Genomic DNA, 21,708 nt, shown 5'->3' on the forward strand with positions numbered 1-21,708 from the left:
ATGGTAGCCAGCCTGAATTCTGAGCTGAGTTACAGCAGAACTTCTGCTGTGACCACCCTGATCCAAGCTATCAAGTTATGCCAGGAGCTGTCTCAAGTCTCTCTCCTGGGATTCTATGGTCTATTTTACCCAGGCAGCTAAGGGGTTCTTTTAACCTAAATCTGGTCACACCAGCCCCATTTGTACAACTCACTTCTGGCTTCTCCCACTGCACGCGGCGTTCCAGCCCTTCTGACTTCATCTTGTGCCACCCTGCCCCTTGTTCATTATGTTCTCACCACACTGGCCTTTCTATTTATAGTGTCAGGTACAAGCCCACTCTAGCCACCATGTGTTCCCCCAGATCTCCGCATCACTCTCCTTCAGGTCTCAACTCCAGTCCACTCCCTCCCAGTGCCTTCCTGCTCTGGAGTGCTCTCTCCCAGTTGTTCTGTATTATCATTCTGTCTCTTTCCTTGGTACCATTGATGCCCACCTAGAATGATGTTTTAGAGCTCATCTGTTCACTGGCTGATGCTCTACCTTCCCCACCGGACTGGAATGAAGGCAGGGATCAGGTCACGCTGGTCACATTCCAGCATTTAGCACACAGCGTTACATCCAGAGATGCTCAGGACACAGTTCTGATAAAGGTAGTAACAATGATGACAACAGTATCATTTACTGATGGCTTTATGAGAACAGTCGTTTTCTCACATAACTTTGTGAGGTGGAAGGCACGATCCTCATTTTATAGGTGAGGAAACAGAGCCTCAGAGAAGTTAAGTAATATGGTCAGGGTTGCATGGTGAAGCAGGCAGAGGAGCTAGGCTTTGATTCCAGGCAGTCGGACCCCAGAATCTTATGTTCTACAACCTATAGCATTCAATTCCCCAAGGAAAAACCAAGAGCTCTGAAAATCTAGTCTAAAACAGACTCTAATTTTTCATACACAAATTTACCAATTTCAAGTGTACAGTTAGTTCTGAGTTTAAAAAAAAAACCAAAAAAACACTACCACAATCAAGATATAGAACATATAAATTTATCTTTTCAAAAAGTTTCTTATGCCCCCCTGTAGCCAATTCCCTCCTGTCACCCCCTAGTTCCTGGTAACCACTGACCTTACTTCTGTGCCTAGTTTTGGCTTTCTGAAATGTCACATAAATGGCATCACATGGCACGTCGTCTTTTGTCTCTGTCTTCTTTCACTTAACATAGTGCTTTTGAAACACACCCGTGTCACTGCATGTACCAGTGGTTTGTTCCTTTTTATTTCTGAGTAGTATTTCGGCCGTAATTTGTTTATCCATTCACCAGCTGAGGGATGTGTAGGTTGTCTTTAGTGATATTTAAGCTAATATTCATGTACAGATCTTTGTACGGACATGTGTCCATACATACACAGGAGTGGGATTGTATGGTAAATTTTGTTTAAATTTATTGAAATCTGCCACATTGTTCTCTGAATTGATTGTACCATTCTGCATTCACACTAGCAATATATGAGAGCTTCAGGTATTCCACACCCTTGTCAGCACTGTATTGTTGTTTTTAATAACTGTTAATTATGCTAATCGGTGTGTAGTGGTATCTCACTGTGTTTTTAATTTGCATTTCCCCTAATGATTACTAACGCTGAAAATCTTTTGCTTATTTAACATCTGTATTTCATCTTTGGAGTAGGGCCTACTTAAATCTTTTACGCACTTTTTTATTTTTTTTGAGACAGGGTCTTGCTCTGTCACCTGGACTAGAGTGCAGCAGCGTGATCTTAGCTGACTGCAATGTCTGCTTCCTGGGCTCGAGTGATCCTCCCTCCTCAGCCTCCCAAGTAGTTGGGACTACAGGCACATGCCACCATACCTGTCTAATTTTAAAAAAAAATTTTATAAAGATGAGTTCTCACTATATTGCACAGACTGGTCTCAAACTCCTGGGCTCAAGCAATCCTCCTGCTTCGGCCTCCTAAAGGGCTAGGATTACAGGCGTGAGTCACTGTGCCCAGCCCCTTCTGTCTACTTTTAAGGTGGTTTTCTTAAAGAGTTTAAGACTTCTTTCTGTATTCTGTACATGAGTTCTTTACCATGTCTGTATTTTACAAATGTTATCTCCTACTCTGTGGCTTTTATTTTCATTTTAAGTGTCTTCTGAAGAGCAGAAGTTTTTAATTTTGATGAAGTAGAGTTTATCTACTTTTCTTGCGTGGTTTGTGGCTTTTGTGTTTTATCGAAGAGTCCTCTGCCGAGCCCAGTTTCACTGGGGAGCAGCCCATGTTGCCACTGCTGGAAGTGGAATTCCACAGCTGATTTTGGTATACTGACCTTGTATCCTTCACCCGTGCTAGATTTACTAATTACTGCTGGTAGCTTTTCTGTAGATTCCTGTGAATTTTCCATGTAAACAATCACATTGTGAAAAGAATTTCATTGCTTTCCAATGTATGTGACTTTTCTTTCTCTCTCTTGCCTTATTATGTACTAGTTAGGAGCTCCAGAACAACACGGACCAAGGTCCAATTCCTACAGAACAGCCCTCACAGTGTAGTCTGGTCCGTACATTTTCCTTAACCTCTTCCCAGTTTAGCTTCCTCACAATTCTCCTATACACATTCTTCCCTCCACAGCTGGCCGGGTTGCCTGTTTTTACCCTTACACATATATTTTGCACTCCTGTCTTTGCACCTTTGCTCACCATGTTCATCTTGCCTGATATGGTCTTTGCTTCATTCTCTACCTATCCAAAACCTATTTGTCTGTCAAGGTCTACAGCCTGTCTCTCTATCTTGATGTTCATTTTGTCTCTTTACTCATTCTCCACTCCTGTCCTAATAGCCTTCTCATCGCCTTGACAGCAGATGCCATGTATTCCTTCTTTGGTATCTTTACTTCTGTATTTCTGCCACCTGGAAGGTCATTTCTCTCTCTATCATCCATCCACCTGTCCATCCATCCATTTTTAAGCATTAGCTACCTGCCAGAGATAATGGCTAGCATGCAAGCTCCACAACAGCAAGAATTTTTGTCTGTTTTGTTCACCTCTGTAATACAGTATTGACAATGGTGCCTAAAACTGTTCATGCGACAGAGTGTTAATACCCAGAAAGTACAAGGAATTCAAACAGTTCAATAGTAAAAACAAACAAACAAATAATGCCATGGAAATGTGGGCAAATGACATGACATTTTTTGAAAGAAGACATACATGGTGGCTCATGCCTGTAATCCCAGCACTTTGGGAGGCCAAGACGGAAAGATCACTTGAGGCCAGGAGTTTGAGACCAGCCTGGGCGACATAGTGAGACCCTGTGTCTACAAAAAATTAAAAAAAAAATTAGCTGGGTATGCTGGCTCGCACTTGTAATCCCAGCACTTCAGGAGGCTGAGGCAGGAGAAACGCTTGAGCCCAGGAGTTCGAGACTAGCCACAGAAAGTAAAAAAAATTACCTAGGCCCAGCGACTGGCACCTGTAATTCCAGCTACTTGGGAGGCTGAGGTGGGAGGATCATGAGTTCCGGAGGCTGAGGGTGCAGTGAGCCATAGTCCTGCCACTGCACTCCAGCCTGGGTAACAGAGCAGGACCTGTCTCAAACAAAAAAAGAAAAAGAAAAAAAGAAGACATACGAATAGCCAAAATGTATACAAGAAAATGCTCAACATCACTAATCATCAGAGGAATGCAAATTAAAACCACAATGAGATATCTTTTTACCCCAGTCAGAATAGCTATTGTTATTATAAAAAGACAAAAAATGAAGATGTTGATGAGGATGCAGAGAAAAGGGAACTCTTACACACTGTTGATGGGCATGTAAATTAGTATAGCCTCTATGGAAAATAGTATGGCGATCTCCCAAAGAACTAAAAGTAGAACTACCATTTGATCCAGCAATCCCACTACTATCTACCCAAAAGGAAATAAATCAATATAAATCAAAAAGATACCTGTACTCATGTTTATTGTAGTACTTTTCACCACAGCAAAGATACGTGTTTTGTGTTGAATATGTTTGGTGAAAGAGTGACTGATCACTTATGGGAGACCTATCTGCCAGCTCAGTGGAAGACAGATGGAAGGAGGGTTAGGAAGAAGGCAGAGAAATCAGCTGGGATGTGCTGTAATAACCCATGCAAAACTGATGATGGTCTGAAGCTAAAGCACTGAGGTGAGAGGGCATAGATTCCAGGGTAAACCGGGGGGTTGAAAAGACACAATTTGTTGAGTAATCAGATGAAGGGGATAACAAAAAGAGTGTCTAGGATGGCTTTATAGGTGCCTGACTTTGGAACATAAATTAAGGTAGTAAGGAAAAAGATTTGGGAACGAAAGTGAATTGGGGTAAAACACAAAACGTGAGCTGCCTGCAGGGGCAGCCCAGTACATTTTCAAAGGAACTAGGCTCCGAAAAGCAATCTGGGCTGGAGGTACAGACAGTGTGGACTGTAGTAAATGCAGGGAAGTGAGATGAGAAGGAGGTTAAGGGCCACCAAGCTAGAGTAGGTGGAGGAGGAAGGAACAGAAACAAGAGCTCAGCAGGGAACAGGCAGAATGACTTATTTCTTACTCATCCTCTGGTTCTCAGCTTCAAGACTCATTCCCTGAGAAGTAATCCTTGGCCTCCTGAGTTTGAGGTAGATACCCCTCTTTGTGCTCCCACGTCCCAGTGGGCCTGTCTGTGGTATTCAGCACATTACACACATGAGATGCTTCATGACTCAGAATCCCACAAGACACAGAAGTGTGCCTTCACCACCACTGCGCCTCCAGGGTCAAGCACCATGCCTGGCTTGCATGTGTATTAAAAAAACACATTTGTTGAGTGAAATGTACCTTTGACAACACTTAGTGTCCTTTTAATGCGCGTGTGTTGCCATCGTCTCGACGTGATTCCGAGAGAATGAAGACCATGTTATGTACCTCTCTGCAACCTTAGGAACTAGCACCCTTTTCTACGTAGACAACACTCTCCACAAAAGTGTTCTGATGATGATAGTATGAGGGAAAGTTTCAATAACCCATCATTCTACTTTCCACTGAGTGTTTTTGCCTACCAACTTAATCATACTGGAAACACACACTTTTCATTCTGAGTTCACTTATTCAGCAAGTGTTTTTGCTTACCCCTCCCCATCCTTTGAAAATAACGTGAATTTCTTTTTTTTTTTTTTTTTTCTTTTTTTTTTTGAGGCTGAGTCTTGCTCTGTCGCCCAGGCTGGAGTGCAGTGGCCAGATCTCGGCTCACGGCAAGCTCCGCCTCCCGGGTTCCCGCCATTCTCCTGCCTCAGCCTCCCGAGTAGCTGGGACTACAGGCGCCCGCCACCTCGCCCGGCTAGTTTTTTGTATTTTTAGTAGAGACGGGGTTTCACTGTGTTCGCCAGGATAGTCTCGATCTCCTGACCTTGTGATCCGCCCGTCTCGGCCTCCCAAAGTGCTGGGATTACAGGCTTGAGCCACCGCGCCCGGCCGTGAATTTCTTTTTTATGTTATTAGCTGACAGGCATATTTTAAAGCAAATTTTAAAAATTCAAATTCTGTAAACAACTCAACATTTCTCTATAGTTTTAAACCTCTTCCCTAACAACGTACTTTTATTTACATGATTTTAGTGATCTTATTATTATATCCATAATAATGTTATGAGATGAACAGGTTAGGATTTTTCTTTTCCCTGAGACAGGGTCTCATTCTGTTCCCCAGGCTGGAGTGCAGTGGTGCTATCATAGTTCACTGGAACCTCCAAATCCAGAGCTCAAGCAATTCTCCCGCCTCAGTCTCCAAGTAGCTGTGATGACAGGAGCGTGCCACCATGCACAGCTAATTTTAATTTTTTTTTTTTGTAAAGACAGGGTCCCACTATGTTGCTCAGGCTGGTCTCAAACTCCTGGCCTCAAGTGATCTGCCCACCTTTGCCTCCCAAAGTGTTGAAATTACAGGTGTGAACCATGCACCTGGCCTAGGTTAGCAATTATGATTGCTCTTTACACATGAGGAAGCAGTAATGTGGAAAGATTAATTAAATGACTTGTCATGCTTAGAGTCAGTTAAGTAACATTTTTCATTAGACCATGATCATCATATGAAGAATACCTGAAGACTGACATGTTATTTATTACATAAAAATTTGTAAAATTGCTAATTGGCTTTTTCCAGTCACCAAGTTAAAACTGGGTAATATTTAATCTTTCTATTAAGAGGTTAAACTTCTCTAACATTTTCCTTAATTGCATGACTGAGTTTGCAGACTCAACTTGTAAAGTGGGTTTACTCACTATATTAGTCCATTTCATGTTGCTATAAAACAATACCTGAGACTGGGTAATTTACTAAAAAAAAAAGAAGTTACTTAGCTCACTGTTCTGTAGGCTGTGAAGTTCAAGGGCATGGCTCTGGCTTCTGGTGAGAGCTTTCACATAGCATCAAAATATAGCAAAGAAGGTCAACAGGGAAGTAGACATGTACAAATGGGAAAACCTGAGGGCATCCTGCTTTATGGCAACCCACTCTCTCAGAGACTAGCCCATTCCCATGAGAACTAATCCAGTCTCCTGAGAGCAAGAACGAATTCACCATGACAACAGCACCAAGCCATTCATGAAGAATCTGATCCCATAACCCAAACACCTCCCACTAGGCCCTACCTCTCAACACCAAAACATCAGGGATCAACTTTCAACACAAGTTTTGGTGAGGACAAATAAACCACATCCAAACCAAAGGATTCACCCTTCAATGTGAGTCCCTGATATGTGACATATGAACTCTAAGGTGTGTTCTTTGCCAGAGAATAAAAGGAGGCTCTAAATCTAACTCCCTCATTACAATAATCATTATAGCCAGAATGATTTGCCAGAAATGTTCAAAGAAGTCAGTTTGTTTGTCCATATGGCCTCCCCAGCCATGTGGAACTGTGAGTCAGTTAAATGTCTTTTCTTTATAAACGACCCAGTCTCAGGTAGTTCTTTATAGCAGTGTGAAAATGGACTAATACAGAAAATTGGTACCAGGAGTGGGGTGCTGTTATGAAGATACCTGAAAATGTGGAAGTGACTTTGGAGCTGGGTAGTGGGCAGAGGTCGGAAAAGTTTGAAGGGCTCAGAAAAAGACCGGAAGATGTGGGAATGTTTGGAACTTCCTGGAGACTTGTTGAATCGTTTTAACCAAAATGCTGACAGTGATATGGACAATGAAGTCCAGGCTAAGGTGGTCTCCGATGGAGACAAGGAAATTATTGGGAATTAGAGTAAAGGTCACTCTTGCTATGCTTTAGCAAAGAGACATTATGCCCCTGCCCTAGAGATCTGTGGAACTTTGAACTTGAGAGAGATGATTTAGGATATCTGGCAGAAGAAATTTCTAAGCAGCAAAGCATTCAAGAGGTGACCTGATTTTTTCTGAAGGTGTACAGTCATATGCATTCACCAATACATGGTCTGAAGTTGGAACTTACGTTTAAAAGGTAGGCAGAATGTAAAAGTTTGAAAGATTTACAGACTGATCATGTGGTAGAAAAGAAAAACCCATTTTCTGCAGAGAAATTCAAGCTGCCTGCAGAAATTTGCATAAGAATGAAGAGCAGAATGTTAATTGCCAAGAGAATGGGAAAAATCTCTCCAGAGTATTCCAGAGATCTTTGCTGTAGCCCCTCCCATCGCAGGCCCAGAGGCATAGGAGTGAAAAATGGCTTCATGGGCTGAGGCCAGGGCCCTGCTGCTCTGTATAGCTTCTGTACAGCCCTGTGTCCCAGCCATTCCAGCTCCAGCTGTGGCTAAAAAGAGCCAAGGTATAGCTCAAGCTATGGCTTCAGAAGGTGCAAGCCCCAGGCCTTGGTTGCTTCCACATGGTGTTGGGCCTGCAGGTGCACAGAAGACAAGAGTCGGGCTTCGGGAGCCTCTGCCTAGATTTCAGGGTATGGAAATGCCTGGCTGTCCAGGCAGAAGTCTGCTGCATGCAAGGGCTGAGCCCTCATGGAGAACCTCTGCCAGGGCAGAGCCTCCATACAAAGTCCTCACTGGAGCACTGCCTAGTGGAGCTGTGACAGGACAGCTACTATCCTCCAGACCTCAGAATGGTAGATCCACTGACAGCTTGCACCATGTGCCTGGAAAAGCCACAGGCACTCAAGGGTAGCCTGTGAAAGCAGTCATGAGGGCTGTACCCTGTAGAGCCACAGAAGCAGAACTGCCCAAGGCCTTGGGAGCCCAACTCTTGCATCAGTGTGCCCTGGATGTGAGACATGGAGTCAAAGGAGATTATTTTGGAGCTTCGAGATTTAATGATTGTCCTTTTGGGTTTCGGACATGCATGGGGCCTGCAGCCCCTTTGTTTTGGCCAATTTCTCCCACTTGGAATGGGAGCATTTAGCCAATGCCTGTACCCTCATTGTATCTTGTGGGTAACTTGCTTTTGATTTTATAGGCTCATAGGTGAAAGGGATTTCCCTTGTCTCAGATGGGACTTTGGACTTGGACTTTTAAGTTAATGCTGGAATGAGTTAGGAGTTTGAGGGACTGTTGGGAAGGCATGATTGTGTATTGAAATGTGAGAAGGACATGAGATTTGGGAGGAGCCGGGGCAGAATGATACGGTTTGGCTCTGTGTCCCCGCCAAATCTCATCTCAAATTGTAATTCTCACATTTCGAGGGAGGGACCTGATGGGAGGTGGTGGTTGGATCATGGGTGTGGTTTCCCCTATGCTGTTCTCATGACATGGAGTTCTCACAAGATCTGATGGTTTAAAAGTTTGTGGCAGTTCTCCCTTTGCTCTTTCTCTCTCCTGCTACCATGTAGGAAGGTGCTTGCTTCTGCTTGATCTTCTACTATGACTGTAAATTTCCTGAGGCCTCCCCAGCCACGTGGAACTGTGAGTCAACTAAATCTCTTTTCTTTATAAATGACCTAGTCTCAGTAGTTCTTTACATCAGTGTGAAAATGAACTAATACACTGCCCAACTGATTGACTCTCCATTCCATGAGAGATTTTTCTACAGAATGCAATGCTATTTGATAGCAATTTACCCACAGTAGAACTTCTTTCAAAATTGGAGTTAGTCCTCTCAAACTCTGACACTGTTTTATCTATCAAGTTAATATAAAATTTTAAATCTTTTGTTTTCATTTCAACAATGTTCACAGCATCTTCGTCAGAAATACATTAGGTCTCAAGAAACCACTTTCTTTACTCATCCATAAGAAGCAGTTCTTCATGTGTTCAAGTTTTATCACGAGATTGCAGCAATCCAGTCACAGCTTTAGGGTCTACTTCTAATTCTCATTCTCTTGCTATTTCTTTCATATCTGCCTCCACTGAAGTACTAAACTCCCCAATGTCATACATTAGAGTTGGAAGCAATTTTTTCAGACCCCTGTTAATGTTGACATTTTAACCTCCTCCCTGAATCATGAATGTTTTTCATGGCATGTAGAATGGTGAATCCTTTCCAGACAGTTTTCAATTTGCTTTTCCCAGATCCATCAGAGGAATCACGATCTATGGGAACAGCCTTACAAAATGTATTTCTTAAATAAAACTAAAAAGTCAATTATGGTTGTAATCCCAGCACTTTGGGAGGCTGAGGCGGGCAGATCACAAGGTCCAGAGTTCGAGACCAGCCTGACCACATGGTGAAACCCCATCTCTACTAAAAATACAGACACACACACACAAATTAGCCAGGGGTGGTGGTGCATGCCTGTAATCCCAGCTACTCAGGAGGCTGAGGCAGGAGAATTGCTTGAACCGGGGAGGTGGAGGTTGTAGTGAGCAGAGATCGCACCACTGTACTCCAGCCTGAGTGACAGAGGGAGACTGTCTCAAAAAAAAAAAAAAAAAAAAAAAAGTCGAAATGACTCTTTGATCCATGGGCTGCAGAATGGATGTTGTGTTGGCAGGCATGAAAACATTAGTTTCCTTGTATATCTCCATCAGAGCTCTTGGGTGACCAGGTGCATTGTCAATAAGCAGTAATATTTTGCAGGCAATCTTTTCCTCTGAGCAATAGGTTTCAAAATATTCAGTAAACCATGTTGTAAACAGATGTACTGGTATCCAGGCTTTGTTTTTCCATTTATAGAGTACAGGCAGAGTAGATTTAGTGTAATTCTTAAGAGTCCTAGGATTTTTGGAATGGTAAATGAGCATCGGCTTCAACCTAAAGATAGTATCAGTCTTAGCCTCTAATGAGAGAGTTAGCCTATCCTTTGAAGTTTTGAAGCCAGGCATTAACTTCTCCCCTCTAGCTATCGAAGTCCTAGATGGCATCTTCTTCCAATAGAGGGTTGTTTTGTCTATATGAAAACTCTATTGTTTAGTGTGGCCATGTTTATCAATGAACTTATAGTTAGAAATACTGGATAACTTGCTGTAGCTTCTCCATTAGCACTTGCTGCTTCACCTTGCACTTTCTGTTTTGAAGCTGGCTTATTTTCTTAAACCTCATGAACCAATCCCTGCCAGTTTCAAACGTTTCTTCTGCAGTTTCCTCACCTCTCTCGGCCTTCATAAAACTGAAGTGAGTTAGGGCCTTGCTTTGGATTAGGTCTTCGTGTGAGGTAATGCTGTGGCTGCTTAGATCTAGCCAGATCACTAAAACATTCTTCATATCAGCAATAAGACTGTTTCACTTTCTTATCATTTCTGTATTCACTGAAGTAGCACTTTTAATTTCCTCTAATAACTTGTCCTTTACATTCACAACTTGGCTGTTTGGTGCCAAAGGCCTAGCCTTCAGCCTATCTCAGCTTTCAACATGCCACCTTCCTCATTAAGCTTAATCATTTCTAGCTTTTGACTTAAAGTGAGAGACATGCAATTTTTCCTTTCACCTGCACACACAAGGCTATTATAGGGTTATTAATTGGGCTAATTTCAATATTGTTGGTTCTCAGGGAATAAGGAGGTCCAAAGAGCAGGGGAGAGATGGGGAAACTGCCAGTTGGTGGAGCAGTCAAAACACACACAACCACTGATCGATTAAGTTTGCTGTCTTCTATCTGCACAGTTGGTGGTGTCCCAAAACAATGACAACAGTAACATCAAACACAACTGATCACAGATCACCATGCCAGATGTAATAATAACAAAAAGCTTGAAATAGTGTATGAATTATGAAAGTGTGACACACAGACACAAAGTGACCATGTGCTGCTGGAAAAATGGCACCAACAGACTTGCCACAGACCTTCAATTTGTAAAAAATGTAGTATCTGTGAAGCACAATAAAGCAAAGTGCAATAAAATGAGGTATGCCTGCATACCTGGAAACTATAATAATTTACATACATTATACTTTACATTTATATGTTTTTCTCTTCTAAGCAAAATAAGCAATGCCAATTTGCATGAAACAGCCTCAGAAATAAGGAAATTCTGTGAGCATCATAATTATATTTCCCTCTGTACAGGGTGGCATTATCGTTATCATCCAAACTGGGGATTGTTGAAAGGGAAACAGGACGTTATCAATAATTCTGTGGGGGCAAACCAGGACTGTCCTGGGCAAACCCATTTGACCTTCAGCCCATTTTACAATCATGCTATGTGGGAGAACACTATCCCTACGTGATCTCTTTGATCCTAATCACCTGATATACACGTAACAATGACACCTTCTCTTCTTTCTTTCACTGACTCAGTTTAATCTCTGGATCTAGCTGAATAGCTAGAGATACATCTTTGGGCTATAATGTCTGGCCAGTGGCTTCTTGTTCCTCACTTGCTTCAAGGCCACATACTCTAAATGGTTCTCACTGGGATCTATTCTTTGCCATTTTGTCTATGGCTTGCACAAAGGGATGCCTTAGAAACCCATTGTTTATTTTCCTCAGCAGCACGCCATAATCCCAAATGTTGAAATCTTGAAAGATCAAAATCCTTAAAGTCTAAACTCCCAAAAGATCAAAATCCTGAAAATATAATTCTGGAAAAAATAATTTAAAAATTCTTTAAAAGATATCTCTGTACATTTTTGAAAGGGAATTTGAGAAACATACAAAAACATGACAGAACACTTTATAAGCCAGTTTACACAATAAAATAGGCAGCAATAACATATTCATTTGTGCAAGCATAAACACTCAGGTATACTAATGACAGTCACATGGGCATAACAGTTAAAAGCAGACAAACCTTATTCATAAAGAAAGAGGTCAAACAAAGGAAATGTATAAATCCGTATCACTATGGATGGTGATGGTGTGCAGTCAGTGGTAAAACTGTGTTTCTCTGAAATGCCATGACAGACAACCTTTTTCACAAGACTGCTCAAAAACCATGATGGGTCACCATCACCACATACGCAGTCCCCAGAGCCAAGATCTTGAGAACTTCTATCTTTCACAAACACAGATGGATAAAAAGGACATCTTTCCATTTGTTGAGGAACTGTCAGTGTTTTTACATCCATGCACAATGCTAATACACAAAGTCAAATTTGTGATAATGCACTTTGTGGAGTCAGGTTTGCAAAAAACGCACAAATTGAATTAGAACTCTAAAAGGCCTTACACAATCTACGCCTCCGGAATTGGAAATGAAGTGAAGATGAAATACATAGCATAGTGAATTGTAAAAACAATGCCGACAATTTAAAATGGTGAAAAAAACTGAAGAGAAAGAAAAAAACTAAAAAAGAAAATTAGACAAATGAAAGAGTATTACAGGGATAGATTATGAGCAATTGAACAGAGACAGTCCATCAGAGCAGGCCAACTTTCATAATCATTACCCATATCTTGATTTCTTGCATCACGATGAATAGCTCTGCTTTTTTTCTTTTAAGACACGGCTCTCCTTGGAGAATACATTCACATTCATTTTCAATGTGGTTCTGATCTTTTTGAAACTCTTCTATGATTTGATATAAACTGACATGAGCACTCCTTATTAAATTTTCCCGGCTGGGCACAGTGGCTCATGCCTGTAATCCTAGCACTTTGGGAGGCCAAGCCAGGCGGATCACTTGAGGTCAGGAGTTCAAGACCAGCCTGGCCAACATGGCAAAACCCCGTCTCTACAAAAATACCAAAAAATTAGCCAGGTGTGGTGGCACACACCTGTAGTCCCAACTAGTCGGGAGGCCGAGGGTGGGGAATCACTTGAACCTGGGAGGTGGAGGTTGCAGTGAGCCAAGATCACGCCACTGCACTCCAGCCTGGGCAAGAGAGTGAGACTCTGTCTCTAAATAGATAAATAAATACATAAATTTTCCCGTCTTATGCCATGCTTCTATGTTATTTTGGGTAAAAGGAAATCCATTCCACATGCACCCATATACAGAACATAAATTTGGTGGAAACAATACTGGTGATGGAAGAGCAGCACCATTTCGTGTCATCTTATCCTAACACACACATAATTATTTTCAAACCAGTCAGTAACTTTACTGGTTTCTTCAGAATGCAGCTTTAATTTATTAAAAGCTCCTGGAATGTCATAAGTTGGAAGGAATGCCAATGCAGGCAAATAATGTATTTTTAAAGTGAGGTTTTCGGTTTTCAGTGTTGCCAAATCGTGTAGCCAACCCGCTCATCTGAATTTTCCGCCAAATGCATTGGGCTGAATGGAAAAAAATACACTTTATTGGTAACATCTTGAAATTCACTTTAGATGCCTTGACTGCACCTAACTCTGTATCTGTGTTTGAGGATCCGATTACAATCCATTTTCTTTTGCAAAGTCTTCCAAATCTTCAAATAAGTGTTTATAAACTGCTTCACATTTTCCAGTCATTAATACATAAAGGAGGGAATAATTTCTAGAATTTGTGGATCCAACAGGGGCATATTCTATATAGTTGATTAAAAAAAAAAAGTGGGGATAGTTTTGAAAGTGCCATCCATTAGCCAACGTGAAGCATGTGCTGATTTTTCTACATTAGACTGAGTGGTAAATATAAGAAGTCTATCTTCTTTGACAGTCAAATCACTAATCAAGAATAGGTCACCATTTAATGGTTTTTTGTGACACTAGAGGAACTTCAATATCGGCAAGTGTCTTTGGTTCAGAAGGTCCCTGGGCTTGTTGAATTCCTTTTATTCTCTGATGAAGGGCATTTTTTGAAGGCAAACATGGTGTTATGTGTGAAGGGGCAGAAGTTGTACATGACAGAATAATCTGACAGGGAAGATTTCTTGTATTTTTTGCCAGTATTTTCATTTCTATGATCTTCGAAACACTCACTACACTTGTATCCCGAAAGTGGTTGTGGTCTACAAATTTTATAAGTATATGCTATCCATTTGAAAGTCTCTTTATTGCCAGCTGTTGCAATTAAGCAATTTTCTGCTTTCAAAGCACCAATAATAATTAGCTTGAAAATGTTTATCTTTCACATTAGGTAGCCTCATACACTTAACTTATCATAGCCTTTTTTAGAGGGAACAATATCACAGATCTCTTCCATTGTGTTGTAAGAAATACAGTAAGAAGGAATAATCTTTGGCTTCCCCAGTGGCAAATCTGTATTAGTCAGAGTTCTACAGGGACACAGAACCAATAGGATGTGTATATAGATATATGAGAGGGGGTTTGTTAAGGGGAACTGACTCATGCAATTATGGTGGCTGAGAAGTCCCACGACAGGCCATCCGCAAGCTGAAGACCCTAGGATGTCAATGACCCTAGGAGCTTTTCAGCTCAGGCTGAAAGCCTCAGGACCCAGGGGGCTCCTGGTGTACGTCCTAGAGTCCAAAGGCCAGCAAGCCTGGCGTTCTGATGTCTAAGGCAGAGGAAGATAAGTCTGTCCCAGCTCTTACAGAGACACCAGTTCGCTCTCTTTATCTGTTCTCTTCCAGCCTCCAGCCAACTGGATGTTACTCACCAACACTGAGGGCAAATCTTCCCTATCTACTCAGATCCACACACTATTCTCCTCTGGAAATACCCTCACAGACACACGCAAAATAATGCTTCCCCTGGTTTCTAGGTATTCTTCAATCTAGTCAAGTTGACACCTATAATTAAGTCCACAGGTTCACCCCTTGTCAACCTGGCATCCATATGCATCTCCTTAAACCATACTTAAGCTTTAAAGAAAGATAAAAATAAAGTGATAGTTCCACCTAACATGATTTTACTATCCTGTGATTGGAATTTTCGGGACTTTGGACATTAGGGATTTGAGACTTTAGGAATTTTGATCTTTTGGGACTTCAATATTTGGGACTGTGCCTTTTGGGATCATGATCCAAACCCCTTTTAAAAGGAGAGTGTTGCCGATTACAACAGCTAAGGCCCCAATGCTCCCTCCTGAGTACTAACAGGTTGTGCTTCCACCACAAAGTAAGATGGGCTGGACAAAGGAAAGATGGGCTGTTTAAAATGATGAGCCTTTATCTGATTATGCTTAAAGACTACTTGCTGGGCCTATTCCTACACTTCCCTGGTTCTAAAGGAGGGTATAATTTCACTGAGGAAAAACGACTGAACAGAAATTCCAAAGCATTACCAGGGGCAATAGCAGCTTTTAGCTCTTGAGATAGGTTACAGACTTTGCATTTTCCCCTCTAAAACAGATCTACCCAAATAAAAATATTTTTGACAGTTTCTAAACCTCAAACGCAGCATATACCTTTGTTTATTATTTCAGAAAAAGGAAATAAAATATCAGTAGATGTGAGTTTTTTGTTGTTATATCTTTTCATCTGGTTCTATTGCCCTTTTTAATATAATGATATTTTAAATTCATTGAGAAATGTCTAAAACCAGATAATATTAAAGATCATTTTTGCATAGATTAATCTGACTGCATATACATTTGCTTCCTTTATTGTTTTACCTAAATATGTGTGATCGTTTGATTCACAAGTGTTACCACAATAAATTTTAAGCTCCATGAGGGCACTGCCTAGAAACGTGAAGACAGAATCCAATGATTTATCATAGTCAGTATAAACCATTTGGCCCTTTTTATTCTTCTAGGCTTGTAATATATATTAGGTTAAAAAAAGAGTTTTTAAATGCCGGTTTAGAGGTCTCCAGGAAGTAAAATGTTTAATTATTAACCATTAGTGATATTAAAATATTTATATGCCTTTTAGTTCTACTTAATTGAAATTGGTGGAGAGTGATGGAGGCAGTGCTTTACTTGGCATACAACAGCATTATCAGTTTATCTGAAAAAGTAAGATTTCAGACATCCTTCTTCTGAGACCCTACATGGATCTGTCTGAAAATCATTGGCGTTAATGCAATGTTTTCATCTTCAGCCACTACAAATGAAAGTCTATGTCTCAAAGTAGAATTAACAAAAAAAATCTATCACACAAGTTACTACCATAAAAAAAACCCTGCCATTCTTACATCCATCTCAAGTGCTTTATAAAACATTTTGGTTAGAGGTGGAAAATACTGCATTTCCATATCAATTTGTTCCTTTGTGGGTATTTTATTTTCACTTCACAGCTCAAAGCAAAATAGTGGGAAATGACTCAGATGAACAAGCAAATGAATGCTTTATAATGTGGAAGACACTTGTATTCATGATTTTACCTGATTTGTCCACGAACCAGCGGTCTGTTCTTTGTCCTATTCATGTTTGAGTCAAATGGCACCTCAAAAAACTGTAAAAAGACAGACAACATTAACTATAAAACAATTCCTTTCTTCTGCTCTAGTACTGAACATTTTTTCTATAGTAAACTTCATTTTAATTTTGATAGTAGAAATCAATACTCTGGCACTTCTTGAAGAAAAATTAAAAAAGAAAACAATTTGCACTAGGTGCCAGGAATATCTACTTTTATCCACTTTGAAAATCACTTGTTAAACATACAAGTGGTATGTCCCTTGACATATGCAGATGATTGGCTCTAGGATCCCCCATGTGTGGATAACCAAATCCACACACACTCAACTCCCGCAGTAGGCCCTCCAGAACCCGCCTATGAGAAAAGGTGGCTCCTCTTTATATTCAAGTTTCACATCTTGCAGTCTGCGTTGATTGAAATAAATCCATGTATAAGTGGACCCACACAGTTCAAACCCGTGTCACTCAAGGGTCACTTGTATAGTTTCAGGTTTGAAGCATTAGCACTGTAAATAATTTCAGAATCTTTCACACAACCCAAAGTCTGTGAATCAACCAAGAATCAACTGACCCTGAGGAATGGACTACTGATGTCAAGAACCAGGGCGAACGTAATTAAGATCGCAGATGAAACTGACGATATACTGTGATGAAGGTAACCATCCTATTCTGCCCAGGATAGTTCTAATTCACATCTTGGTGCCAGTATCATTAACAGAAACCTCTTTCATTCTGAAAGCATCCTAGCTTGGACAATAGATTGGTATGGTCATCCTAATAATGAAGTACACTTTTAATTGTTTATAAAAGACAAGGTCCAAGGGATTATCAAAACTAATTTTCCAAAGCCTTGACAAACTGTACAGTATGTTCTTAAATTTGTTATTAATGTCTCTTACTAGTCTCCTTTTTTGCTAAAACAGAATACTCAAAAAATGTGCTGATCAGGTTATTATTTAACAACATCTTTGACTAAATGGGCTAGAATCAAATCAACAGATGAAACAATAATTCAATGGAAGGCTGAAGTCAGTATTTCCCCAGCTATGTTCCCTTACTGTCCCTGGAGTTGCTCCAGGAAGAATGACTCTATGGTCAAACCATATTAGTACAATAAAATCTCTGAGAAATCCCAAAGTGAAGAAACCTAATTAACCTTACTTTAGGCAGTGTTCCCCAAATTTATTTGACCATGAAACCTTTTTTCAAGAGAAACATAAACAAAAGATTTCAGAAATTCCTGGTCTGACTAGATTTGAGTGACAGGAATCATTTCTTACTAATGTCTGTATGAATCATAGCTCTTTGTAGAGTGTGTTGTACTAGATATGTGTTCTATAAATGTTAGAAAAAAATAAACACTAGTGCTAAAAAGACGAATAAGTAACATTCTATTTTATTGTACTTTTACAAGTCATCTAGTATGATTTGCTAAGAAGTATAGGTTAAAAATGAAAGAAAATTTATTCTGAACTATTTGAGAAATGTAGAATTTATCCCTGTAAGTTTGGGACATCTGGTAAGTTGTGTTCCCTTTAATTTTCAAAAAAACTTTGACATACGTTTCCTTTCCCTGTATCCTATACTACAGACTATCTACTTTTAATTTTTTTACAATGTCTTGATATTCCTAAACACAATGACGTTTTCCAGTATGATTATTTACTTTTTTCTTTCTCATTCCTTTCACATTACTATAGTCATCTCACTCACAACACTCTGAGTGTTACTCACAGTGAGGATTCCCTGTCATTCATATTAAGTATCTACTAGTCCTAGTCCTTCACACTTGGGTCATAATGACCATCCAGTTACAGTTCATTTAACCAATGGTAAGCTACCTGTGATTCTCAGACCTTTAAAAGAAAACTACATACCAGTAATGATAACCACTACTATCCCCACAGCATTAAGATAGCATATATTATCTATAATTATAAGAATAAAAGATAGTCTTCTCTTGATGGCTAACCTTTATGAAGAATGGGCTATACATGTTAAGTATTTTACATGCATTGCAAAAGGAGCTGTATACCAAGCCTGAGTTTTCAGAGCTTCCTGGGCACTGCTGCACCTGGGTTCCTGTGTGTGTGGCTGTAGTCAGAGTAAGAAACTAAATGTCAGGAGTCTGCATTGCCTCACCTGCATTGCCTGAGGCCATGGCTGCATGAGAAGACCTCAGATTGGGAAATGGCAGTGTTCACTCTACAGGTGGCTTTTTTGAATTGGTTTCTGTTGGAAGCAACTGTGGCACCTGCAGTTTTTATCGACTGCAGCATATTCCACTTAATGGATATACCATAAAACCAATCCCGCAGAGATGAACAGGTAGGTTATTGTTCATCATTCTATATGACAAACATCCCTAAACATGTATCTGCATATGTGTGCAATTATTGTTACAGGATAAATGCCTAGAATGTTCCCCTCCTTTTGAAAACAGTCCTGCCTTGACTTGAACACACTACTTAAAAGGGGTTCTCCTAATTCTACATTCTCTCAATGCTCCTCTTTAGGCTCATTATTCAGTCCATACAATTTCCTTAGTGTCTACTACACACCATACAACGCAGATACAAAAGTCAGTCAGATTCAGAACCTGCTTTCAAGAAGTTCTTACTCTATGCAGTATGCAGGTGTTGGCAAACTACAGCTAATGGGCCAAATCCAGCCTGCACCTGTTTTTAAGACCCACAAGCCACTGTCTTTTTACATCTCCTTAATAATTGGGAAAGTAAGTTAAAAGAAGAGTACTTGTGGCATGTGAAAATTATATGAAAGTCAAATTTCAGTGTCCATAAACAAAGTTTTATTGGAATTCAGCTACACCCATTTGCCTAAGTATTGCTATGGCTGCTTTTACACAACAGCAGAGCTGGGTAGTTGCAACAGAGACCGCATAGCCCACAAAGCATAGAATGTTCACTCTCTTACTCTGCGGAAAATGTCTGCCAACTCCTAATCCACTAGAAGGACAGAGATAAGAGAACCTGGCTAATTATAATCACATGTGCAGTAGGAGGACAGAATTGTGCAAAGGATTATGGGAGTCCAGAGAATGGGCTCTGAACCCAGGTAGGGAGACAGAAAAGGGCAAGGGCGATTTTCCTCAAGTACGCTTTAAGGGAAGCTTAAAGGCTGAGCAGGGCTAGATGGTTAAGGGTATACGGTAGGAGGGACAAGCACTCCAGACAGAGGAAGCATGAACAAATGCGTAGAAGGCAGAATTTTGATGAAATGCTAGAGTACCTAGGAGAAGTTCAACACAGCAGACCGATTAAGAGCGTAGTCTTGTAGCTAGAGAAATTAGGGTTAAATTTCAGATTTAGGCCGGGCATGGTGGCTCACGCCTATAATCCCAGAACTTTGGGAGGCCGAGGGGGGCGGATCACGAGGTCAGGAGATCGAGACCATCCTGGATACACAGTGAAACCCCGTCTCTACTAAAAATACAACAAATTAGTTGGACGTGGTGGCAGGCACCTGTAGTCCCCGCAACTTGGGAGGCTGAGGCAGGAGAATGGCGTGAACCTTCCCGGGAGGCAGAGCTTGCAGTGAGCTAAGATCACGCCATTGCACTCCAGCCTGCATGACAGAGCGAGACTCCGTTTCAAAAAAAAAAAAAATTCAGATTTACCATTTAATAGTGGCTGTGCAACCTGGGTAAACCTAATTTCTTCATATAATATAGAACTTGTCAGGTAATGTAAGGATTAAGATAATGTACATAGGCACGATGCCTGGCACACAGAATGTGCTTACTAAAGATTAGTTTATTTGCTATGACCATGAGTGTTGCTGCATGGCTGGTGATGAAGCTCCAGAGGTAGACAAGGGTCACGGAGAGCCTCACGTGCCATGGTAATGTGCCAAGACTGTGCTGTGTACGAGGTGTATTTTGGATTGATCCCTATGACCGCCACCTGGAGGATGATTTTGACAGAAAACATTGTAAAGAAGCCCAGGTGAGATGATAAGGGCCTGAACAAGGGCTGTGACAGTGGAGATGAAGAGGAAGCAACCTTTTCCTTTCCCCCCAACACAATGACCCTTACCCAAAGTGCAGACCCTTGCCTTCCGTGTTCACTCTCCTATCTTTTTTTTTTTTTTTTTGAGATGGAGTCTCACTCTATCGCCCAGGCTGGAGTGCAGTGGCGCGATCTCGGCTCACTGCGAGCTCCGCCTCCCGGGTTCATGCCATTCTCCTGCCTCAGCCCTCTGAGTAGCTGGGACTACAGGCACCCGCCACCATGCCCAGCTAATTTTTTGTATTTTAGTAGAGACAGGGTTTCACCGTGTTAGCCAGGATGGTCTTGATCTCCTGACCTCGTGATCAACCTGTCTCGGCCTCCCAAAGTGCTGGGATTACAGGCGTGAGCCACCACGCCCAGCCTCACTCTCCTATCTTTCAATAAAACCACTACGTGTGCAGCCCTGACTTTCTGCTGGGCTCCAATTTTGTAATGTCACTTGATTGCTGTTTGTTTTTTTTTTCGTTTAGATGTTTTAACATCACAAACTCAATGTGTCTCAAATTGAATTCAACACATTTCCATGAAAATCAAAGTGCCTCTCCAGATTCTTTTTTTGTTAAACATACAACTTCTCTATAACCCATGTCAGAATCTTTAGAATCGGCTGATTTCTTCCATGCATTGGCCAACTATATCCAATTCATCACCACATCCTGATTATTTGGACTTCATAATATTTCTCAAATCTACCCTTCCTGGTTCACTCTGCTATTGCCACTACTATAGAAGCCTAATGAAATTACTTGCTCAAAAATATTTAATGGACTCCTCACACTGCTCACTCCCAACAGACCCTGAAAAATCCAAATTCTTCGAAAGTTATTCAAAGGCTATCCCTAATCCAGCCCTCACACTACTTTCAAGCTTCTCAATTACTTTATTTTTATCCCCTGGTCACACTCGCTGCTGTCTCAGTAACAGAGCAAACTGACCATGGGAGTTGGAGACTCAGCCAGCTTCTGACTCTGAAGTTGGAGAAAGTTATGTCGGAAGCCTTAGTTTCCTCAGCTGCAAATGGGAATAATTTCTCTAACTATTGAAGTTACTATGAGGATCTGAAAAGACAGTGTAAGTGATGGACTGTAGCACATCATGCACTTCTGCTCATTTCTCACCTATGTCTGCATCCATTGATTAGACTGATGTTCCTTGAATCTTCATCTTCACTTAA

At 40.9% G+C, this 21,708-nt stretch overlaps 1 protein-coding gene across 5 annotated transcripts in view; it reads right to left on the bottom strand.

The window, feature by feature from the left end:
* Positions 1-21,708, bottom strand: part of LOC117067668 (protoheme IX farnesyltransferase, mitochondrial) — a 142,728-nt gene that overhangs the window by 33,691 nt on the left and 87,329 nt on the right. For 4 of the 5 annotated variants that reach the window (XR_004430815.1, XM_033184498.1, XM_033184497.1 and 1 more), the window contains exon 5: positions 16,467-16,561. Coding sequence is in view for 4 of the 5 variants with exons in the window: in XM_033184498.1 (XP_033040389.1) it covers positions 16,467-16,561 (95 nt within the window). In the remaining variant the exon portion in view is untranslated. The remainder of the gene's footprint in view (positions 1-16,466; positions 16,562-21,708) is intronic. The other variant, XM_033184499.1, reaches the window with a different exon arrangement.

Source organism: Trachypithecus francoisi, unplaced genomic scaffold (assembly GCF_009764315.1).
Source record: "Trachypithecus francoisi isolate TF-2019V2 unplaced genomic scaffold, Tfra_2.0 Lachesis_group20, whole genome shotgun sequence".
Taxonomy (NCBI): Eukaryota; Metazoa; Chordata; class Mammalia; order Primates; family Cercopithecidae; genus Trachypithecus; species Trachypithecus francoisi.